This window comes from Vulpes vulpes, chromosome 6 (assembly GCF_048418805.1).
Source record: "Vulpes vulpes isolate BD-2025 chromosome 6, VulVul3, whole genome shotgun sequence".
NCBI lineage: Eukaryota > Metazoa > Chordata > Mammalia > Carnivora > Canidae > Vulpes > Vulpes vulpes.
The window spans coordinates 60,056,398-60,065,550 of NC_132785.1; the positions used below are offsets into that span (position 1 = coordinate 60,056,398).

General features: G+C 46.4%; 1 protein-coding gene across 1 annotated transcript in view; it reads right to left on the reverse strand.

Annotated features, from left to right (window-relative positions):
- TUBGCP3 (tubulin gamma complex component 3) overlaps positions 1–8,881 on the reverse strand; it is an 82,913-nt gene extending 74,032 nt beyond the window's left edge. The window contains exon 1 of the mRNA XM_026008846.2: positions 8,652–8,881. Within this exon, the coding sequence (XP_025864631.1) occupies positions 8,652–8,727 (76 nt within the window). The 5' untranslated portion in view covers positions 8,728–8,881. The remainder of the gene's footprint in view (positions 1–8,651) is intronic.
- Positions 8,882–9,153: the final 272 nt, after the last annotated feature.

Sequence of the window (9,153 nt, forward strand, 5' to 3'; positions counted from 1 at the left end):
AAATATGTCATAGTAAGCATAAAACATAAGTCTAAAACACTCTTAGGGAGGAAAAAAACAGAAATCTTTGTGACTTGGAGTTAGACTAAGAATTATGTAAGATACCAAAATCCTGACCCATTAAAAAATGTGATACACTGGAGTCCATCCAAGATTAAACTTCTGCTCTGCAAAGGACACTGTTAAAAGAATGAAAATACTGAGAAAACATTCGCAAAACACAACAAAGGACTTGAATTCAGATATATAGAGAGAACTCTCAAAATTCAGTAAAGGGTGAAAAAAGAAATCCAAATAAAACATAAGCAAAGTGTTCAACAGACAATTCACCAAGAAAATGAACAGCAAAGAAACACGTGACCATACGCTTGAGGACATTCGTCATTAGGGAAACATAATTTAAAACCACAATGAGGGGATCCCTGGGTGGCGCAGCGGTTTGGCGCCTGCCTTTGGCCCAGGGCACGATCCTGGAGACCCGGGATCGAATCCCACGTCGGGCTCCCGGTGCATGGAGCCTGCTTCTCCCTCTGCCTATGTCTCTGCCTCTCTCTCTCTCTGACTATCATAAATAATAAATAAATAAATCTTTAAAAATAAATAAATAAATAAATAAATAAATAAAAAATAAAACCACAATGAGGGATCCCTGGGTGGCGCAGTGGTTTGGCGCCTGCCTTTGGCCCGGGGCACGATCCTCGAGACCGGGATCGAGTCCCACATCGGGCTCCCGGTGCATGGAGCCTGCTTCTCCCTCTGCCTGTGTCTCTGCCTGTTTCTCTCTCTCTGTATGACTATCATAAATAAATAAAAATTTTAAAAAATTAAAAAAATAAAATAAAATAAAACCACAATGAGATGCCATTATTCACCTATTAGAACTGCTGAAATAAAAACAGACTGCCACCACCCAGGCAGGAAGCTCTCCAAGCTCAGGAGCTCTTCTCACATTCTATCTGGTGAGCATGAAGCTGGCACAGGCACTCTGCAGAACCTTCTGGCAGTTTCTTTAAAAGCTAAGCATACACTTTCCGTGTGGCCTAGCAATCCCACTTGTAGGTATTTTATTCCAGAGAAAGAAAAACTTATGGTCACATAAGACTCTGTATATGAACATTTGCAGCAGCATTACCTATAATGGCCAAACCCAGAACCAACCCAGAGCAGATGTGTACAGCAGCAGCGAGTAGACACAGCGTGGTGCGTCCAAGCCCAGGACACCCAATGCAATGACATGGAGTAAACTATGGACACACACACCGCGAGTGAACCTCAGACGTGTTCAGCAGAGCGCAAGAGGCCAGGCTCAGGAGGTTACACCCCATATGACTACATCTATGTGACATTCTGGAAAAGGCAGAATACAGTGACAGAGAAGAGATCGTGGTTTCCAGAGGCAAAATGGCAGTACAAAGGAAACAGTAGTGAAAATTTTTTAAGAACCAATAAATATTTTTTAAAAGGCAAAAGAGCAGCAGATGCAGCTTCCAAAAGGTAAATAAACAGAAGCTGGGAAATCAAATACAACAAAGACAACAGTTAGAATTGAGGGGAAAGAATTCATAGCAAAAGTCTTCCACAGTCAGTTCTCAAATGCATGGATCACCCAGTGTTAACCCAGATAAACTGTTAAGTCCCACACCTAGACAAAATTTCAGAACACAACTGTACAACTGATATATAGCAGAATTTCAGAACATATAGAGAAAAATCCTAAAAGCTGCCAGATACAGCTTCAAAGGAATAAGAAACAGTTTAACACCAGACTTGTCAGTAATGAAGAAATACCTTCCAAGTGTACAGAGGGAAAATAACTTTAAACCAAAATTATCTGATTGATAATTTAAGAGTATGAGAATAGCAGAAGGAGGGAAAATGCAGACATTCTCACACTTGTGAGCACTTATATTTGGTAAATCCTGTTGAATCTACTTCTAAGTGTGCCCCAGATATGCCCATGCCATAGCTGCCACCCACCTGGCAAGGAGTCTCCTCAGCAGCTTGGTCACCCATTCCTACTTTGCCCCCTTAAATTATCCACATGGTAGTCAGAGTGATTTTTTTAAAACCTAAATACTACCATTGCTCTGCCTGAATCCTTCCAACACACCCAGAATAAAATATAAACTCATGAGGATAGCCTACCCGACCTGGTCCCTCTTACCAGCCCTGCTTTGCAGTCTTGCCAATCCTTGAGCACGTAACACCCACTTCCAGCTCAGAACCTGACCATCTTCTCCCACATCTGCCGGGTACTCATTCCACCACTTCACCTGGTTCTCTATTTAAATGTCATCTCTTCACACTGCCTTCCTATCTCAAGCACGCCCCAACACACATGCACACAGGCAAGCCCACACTAAATTCTCCTTAAACACCACTATGGAGCACAAAATGTGTTTAGGGCTTTCTGAATGCATACAAAAGGGGAGAGGGCAAGCCAAAAGAAATAATCGAAGTATTTCTGTGGAATCCTAAGATTAGGGAGTTTTTCTTCCTCATACTTTTCCAAACTTTTAAATTCTCTAAGTAATAAATATTTTTTTATTTTTTTAAAGATGTATTTATTTATTTATGATAGAGAGAGAGAGAGACAGAGACACAGGCAAAGGGAGAAGCAGGCTCCATGCCTGGAGCCCGATGCGGGACTTGATCCCGGGACTCACAGGATCTCGCCCTGGGCCAAAGGCAGGCGCCAAACCGCTGAGCCACCCAGGGATCCCCCAATAAATATTTTTTTAAAGATTTATTTATTTATTTAATTTATGAGAGAGAGACAGAAAGAGAGAGAGAGGCAGAGACACAGGAGGAGGGAGAAGCAGGCTCCACGCAGGGAGCCCCATGTGGGACTTGACCCCGGGACTCCAGGATCGCGCCCTGGGCCAAAGGCAGGTACCAAACCGCTGGGCCACCCAGGGATCCCTAAGTAATAAATATTAATTTTATATATATTAAAAGTGGCATTGAGGCACCTGGGTGGCTCAGCCGGTTAAGTGTCCAACTCTTTATCTCAGCTCAGGTCTTGATCTCAGGGTTGTGAGTTCAAGCCCCAGGCTGGGCTGCACACTGGGGGCATGGAGCTTGCCTAAAGGAGAAAAAAAAATGTGTCACTGAAAACTACATGCTTACAAAGGAGCGCCTGTAAAACTATTCTACTTAAAAAAAATACTTCTAGATTCCTAGGATTCTGAGTTCTAAAAAAAAAAAAATAGTTCATTAACAAAATATTCAAGTATTTTGAGAAAAGGAGCAGTATGCCTCGACAGCAAGTAACAGGGAGGACCTCGTGAAGTGGGCTGTGTACAAAGGCCTCTCTGAGGAAGCAGCCCTCTGACAGGGAAGAAGTCTGCCCTGTGAAAGGATACAATGAGATTCACATGTACACTGTTCCCCAACAGACGCCCATGCCACTGGGTTCTAAAATCCAAATCATAAAAGCTAAAGTCATTCCATCAAGAGCCCCAGGTGAGGAGGTCTAGACTGTAGCTCTTTAATGATTGGCTTAGCCCAAGATTAAAAATGAGAATATTCCACAAAACATCTAAGGAATGTACTAGGTCTCCACCTCCAATCTGCTCTGGGTGTCAGGAGCCTGGAAGGGAAGCCAGTGCTCCTCTGCCCAACCTCTGAAAACCTCTTTTTGAGAAGAACTAAGCACCAGTAAATTCAAGGACACACCCTGTCCAACAAGAACCAGAGAGCAGACGTCATGCTGCGCTCGCTCACTCTCTCTCTCTCTCACACACACACACACACTCTAAGACAAGCAGGTGAAGACGGAGGTGAGAGGCTGTGCCACAGGCAGGGCTAGTACTCTGCTGCCTCCACCCAGCACACAGAGAAATGAGCTGTCAGTTCTACACAGAAGAACAGGAAGGAATTAATTCAACACATCGGGTTCTGGAACCAAAGCTGTGGGTTCCAATCTTGGTTCTCCAATTCACTAGCTCAGTGACAGTGAGCAAACTACATACTCTCTGCACATCTGTTTCTTCAGCTAGAAGGTGAGGGAGTAAGTATTCCAACTTCCCGGCATCACTGGGAGCTAAGTACATACACTAGCTCACAGTACAAGTGCAGTGTCTGCCATTAGTAGGTACTGGAAAAATGTTAGCTATTTTTATTATTATTGTTATTAATCTGAAAATGTCATCCCAATGCATGTTAGGTCTACCACAGCCGTTAAAACTGCAACTCAATAAAGTGTCCAGCTTTTAACTTCTCAGCAAGATACTTTGGTCTTCATTTTGTAGATTTCATGTAGGAAACATATTAATTCTCTTCACCTGGTGTGATGAGATTTATTCTCTAGAAAGGATCCTCGAGCTGAGCTGCAGCTTAGGAGAGGCTGGAGGAGGTACAACACCAGGACAAGAAATGCATGGAACTGCGTAGTCTTAATCCAAAGAGCACTTGGATGTAGGCCCAAGAGTGTTAAATGGCAGCTACCTTCTATATTCCAAGAGGGCTCCACACACTCATATAAAAGAAAACTGAACACAGAGATTTACAAAGCAGTGTGGCTCGGGAGAAAGCACACAGTGCAGCTGTGACCTGTCTGGTAAGGCCCGAGTATGTGCCTCACTGCTTCTCCTGTGTGCATACGATGCTGTGTCCTAAAGGACAGACGACATGCCAGCTAAAGCACAAGTGCTCTTGACGGGATGAGCACTGGGTGTTATTCTGTATGTTGGCAAATTGAACACCAATAAAAAATAAATTTATTATTAAAAAAAAAAAAAAAAAAGCACAAGTGCCATGTGGAACACGAAACCAGCCACGCTTCATGCCTCCAAACGCAGGTCACAAAGACTGCACGTTAGTGTGTCAGAGACCTAGCTCCCAAAATCCCCGGAGATGGGGCCACAAGATCAATTCTGAACAAGCATCACATGTAGAGAATTAAAAATGACAAGGTGTGAAAGCTTAGATACAGTAAAAGGTCCCCTCTTCGGCCACTGCCGCCGGGCCTCCAGAGCCCCACCGCAACCCTGTTATCTGGTTCTCCCGACCACAGGTGATCCGACGTGCAACTCCAAATGAATGAAAAGCAATGCTCCAAGACAAAAACAAAAATAAAAAACTTTGCTCTAGATTTGTGGTTCTCAATCTGGTCTCAGGGCCCCTTTATACTCTTACTATTAAGGATCTCTAAAAGGACTTATTTATATAGGTTAAATCTATCAATATTTACTGTATTAGAAATTTAAACCAAGAGCATTTTTATATTTTAATTCATTTTAAAATACATTAAGCCCACTAAGCACAACTTTCAAATAATGGTTAAAACTTTGAAATTTCAACATTTTAGTATTCAGTGCACTTTTAAACACATACTTAATATAAGTTTTAATGTCCAGTTAATATATATTGATTCCCCAAGTATGTAATCAAGGGAAAACCATAACTTATTGGGAACTTCATCAAAGGCTCTTCACCGTTTTTGGAAAATCATGAAAGCAAACAGCAATAGCACCTGAGGTCAGTGAACCGGCAGGACAACCCTCTTTCCCTTGCCTGCACCGCAGCCCAGAGAACACTCTGCCACAGATCTGGGCAATCGTCTTACCTCAATGCCCCGTGCACGACCATCATACCTGAGCACTGATGTTGAAATCCTGAATAAAAGTTCTGTATTTGTTATCTCACTAAAAAGATGATTACAACATATGAAAAGGACTGTTGGCCCTGACAGAGGTGAAAGACTGTAATATCAAGAACACTGTTTCCAAACAGAAATAACTATCCAAAGACATAATAAGTAAAACATGTTCTGGGAGAAAGGCAAGGATATAGAGAATTTTCCTGTCACGGGCTGGCAGGATTTCAAGCAAATTCGCAGGCTGGAAAAGGTGAGAAATAGTGGTTATACCGACTTTATAAACATGTCAAATACCATTACAATTAGGTGCTTTGTTTCTGAAGGTCTTTTAAAGCCAACTGTAAAAAAAAAAAAAAAGTTAAATACTTTATGAAAAACTGATTCAGGAAAAAAAAAAAAAACTGATTCAGGGGCATGTGGGTGGCTCAGCGGTGGAGTGTCTGCCTTTGGCTCAGGTCATGGTCCCAGAGTCCTGGGTTCAAGCCCCGAATCAGGCTCCCTGCATGGAGCCTGCTTCTCCTTCTGCCTATGTCTCTGCCTTTGTGTCTCTCATGAATAAAAATAAATAAAAATCTTTAAAAAAAGAAAAAAAGAAAAACTGATTCATATGAAACTTGTATTAAAAATAACAATGGGTGCCTGGGTGGCTCAGTTGGTTAAGTGTCCAACTCTTATTTCAGCTCAGGTCATGATCTCAGGGTCCTGGGATGGAGCCCCACATCAGGCTCTCCGCTGGGCATGGACTCTGCTTAAGATTCTGTCATCTCTCTGCCCCTCCCCCTGCTTGCCCCAGCTTGCTCGCTCCCTTGCTCACTCTCAACAAATATCGGGAGCGCCTGGCTGGCTCAGTCATAGAGCACCAAACTCTCCACCTGTAGGTCATGAATTCAAGCTCTACATCAGTGTAGAGCTTAAAAAAAAAAAAAAAAAGTAACAAGTATCAATTATTCTTCAGTATCACAGCATTGAGAAAGCAGTATTACAAAAGTATAAAACCAATTGATTATGACATTAGGAAAAGAATCAATCAAGTGCTCTTGGTTATCAGATAAAATACCCACTAATGAAAAAAAAATTTTTAACAGTCAAACATTGCAAAGGCAGCATTCTTTTTTTTTTTTTTTTTTTTTTATTTATTTATTTATGATAGTCACAGAGAGAGAGAGAGAGGCAGAGACACAGGCAGAGGGAGAAGCAGGCTCCATGCACCGGGAGCCCGATGTGGGATTCGATCCCGGGTCTCCAGGATCGTGCCCTGGGCCAAAGGCAGGCGCCAAACCGCTGCGCCACCCAGGGATCCCCGTAAAGGCAGCATTCTTATAGCTCCTTCGCTCACTAAGGCAAAACAAATTAAAATAGAACAAGGCAAGTTATTAAATACTTATAAATTCTTCAGTAAATAGCATAATTTGGAATTGTGAATATAATTGGCAATCCTAGCTGTTGAGAAAAGAACAAACAAGGAATCATCTTTAATGCATTTTATGATACATTTTATTTGGAAGAACCCCCTGGGATCTCACAGAGAGCCTATTTACTCTTAATTTAAACACAATTTTAAATAGAGTGGAGGGTATAGAACTTTGCTGAAGTGCTTCAATCTCCTTGAACAGGTGAAACAGTCAAAGGAGCCTCAAATATTTTTTAGATTTTTTTATTTCATTGAGAAACATCATGCTACCTCACAATGAGTGGCCTTCAAAGTCCAGTTGGGACAATGGGAACAGACAACCACGTGGCTGATCCCCGGAGGAAAACTGAGGACCTGCCGGTGTAATGAAAACACTGATGTTGGAGTGAGTCACAACCAGCAACCTTAGCTCTGACTTCTCAGATTAGGAACTTCAAACCAGAAAGGTAACTGGAGCGCCCGAGATACACACAGATGAGCTGGAGACAAGACCTGAAGACAGCACGCCTGGCTGGCAGCCCCAGCAAGGCCTCTGCACCAGATTCTGGGCATTCTGGGTCCCCAGATGCTCCCAGAGCCTCTCCCTCCACTCAGGCCTGTTTTAGCACCTCCTCAGAGGCTTCCCCGCACGCCACTCCATTTTCATCACAGCATTTACCGCTAACATGCATTACCCTAGTATATCACGTCTCCTCCACCAGCACGTGGCACCTACAGAGGAACGGCTTGTCTGTGCATCTCTGCATCACCGGCACCTAGTGTAACGCCTACAGGTGCAGAGCCCAAACACTTGTTGGATGAATAAAGTGACAGAGTTAATTAAACTTCAAGAAATGTAGCAAGAACTGTGCCAAGTTGGTGCCACTTTACAGACTGGCCAAAAAAAAAAAAAAAAAGAAAAGAAAAATCCATCTTTATCCCTTTACCTTATCATAGAACAGAAAACAAATTATGTACCTAAATGTCATAAACCAAGAAAGGTCAAAATTCAGTCTCAATGTTTTCAAAGTAATTTTGTTTGACCTCTTCCAGCAAAAAACTGCCCTTTTTCTTTGCCCCACTGTGGTGCTTTAAGGAATAAAGCTTTAGGGCTTCTCCAACTGTCCAGAACACCCAGGTCCCCGCCCGCCACGACCCACGCGGGGAGGCCCAGCCGCCCTCTCAGGGCACCGCGGCCCCCGACGTCCCCACTGCGCGGGGCGAACCCTCGGGAGCGCGAGCCCGGGCCGAGGCGCGGCCTTCGGAGCACAGCGTGCAGGTCACAGTCGCCTGCCCCTCGGCGTGGCTCTCGGAGCTGCTCGGTTTTCCCGAGGGGCAGGGACACGCCGCGGCTCGCCACCCCGGGCCCCGCGCCCCGCGCCCCGCGCCGAAGGGGGAAGCGCCCGCGAGCCGCCCGCGCCGGGCCCGCTCGGGACGGCGGGGGGGGGGGGGGGGGGGGGGGGGGCAGCGGTGACTCAGCCCGGCCTCCGCCCCGGGGCCGCAGCGCCCGCAGGCAGGCACAGCCTGGGGCCAGCACAGCCTGGGGCCGCCCCCCCCGCCCCGGGACGCGGGCCCCCGCGGCCTCCGCGCCTCCGGCACCCCGCGGACGGGCGGCCTCTGGCACGCGCCTTCACGCCCGAGCGCGGCCCAGGCCGCTACCTTCGCTCCTGCCCAAGATCCGGCAGCACAGGTTCTGCAGCAGGACGTTCGGCGACTTCTGGTCCGGGGTCGCCATCCTCGCCCGGGACGGCCCTCGGGGGCCCTGCAGAGCCCCGGCCTCGGCCGCCCGGCCCCACGCCGCGCGGGGTCTCGGCGCCCCAGACAGGCTACGGCCCCGCGGGCAAGGCCGGCGACGACGCCGCCATTTTAACGGAACCCGCCGAAACCGCGGGCTCTTCCCACAATGCGCCGCTTCTTCCGGGCGCTCGGAGCCGCGGGTGCGCCCGCCTGAGAGCTCCCCGGTGCGTTGCGCACGGTCCCCCGACCACAGGCGCCAGGCCTGGAGGGTTCCGGAGCACCAGCTGCCCCGGGTGCACGAACCCGCCCCCCCCCCCCCCCCCCACGTCCCCGCCAGGTCAGGACGGCCCAGGTCAGGAGGACAGCTTTGCTTGGTGCCCAGTAGTCCATAAGAATAGCTTTTTAGTTCTTTTTTTTTTTTTTT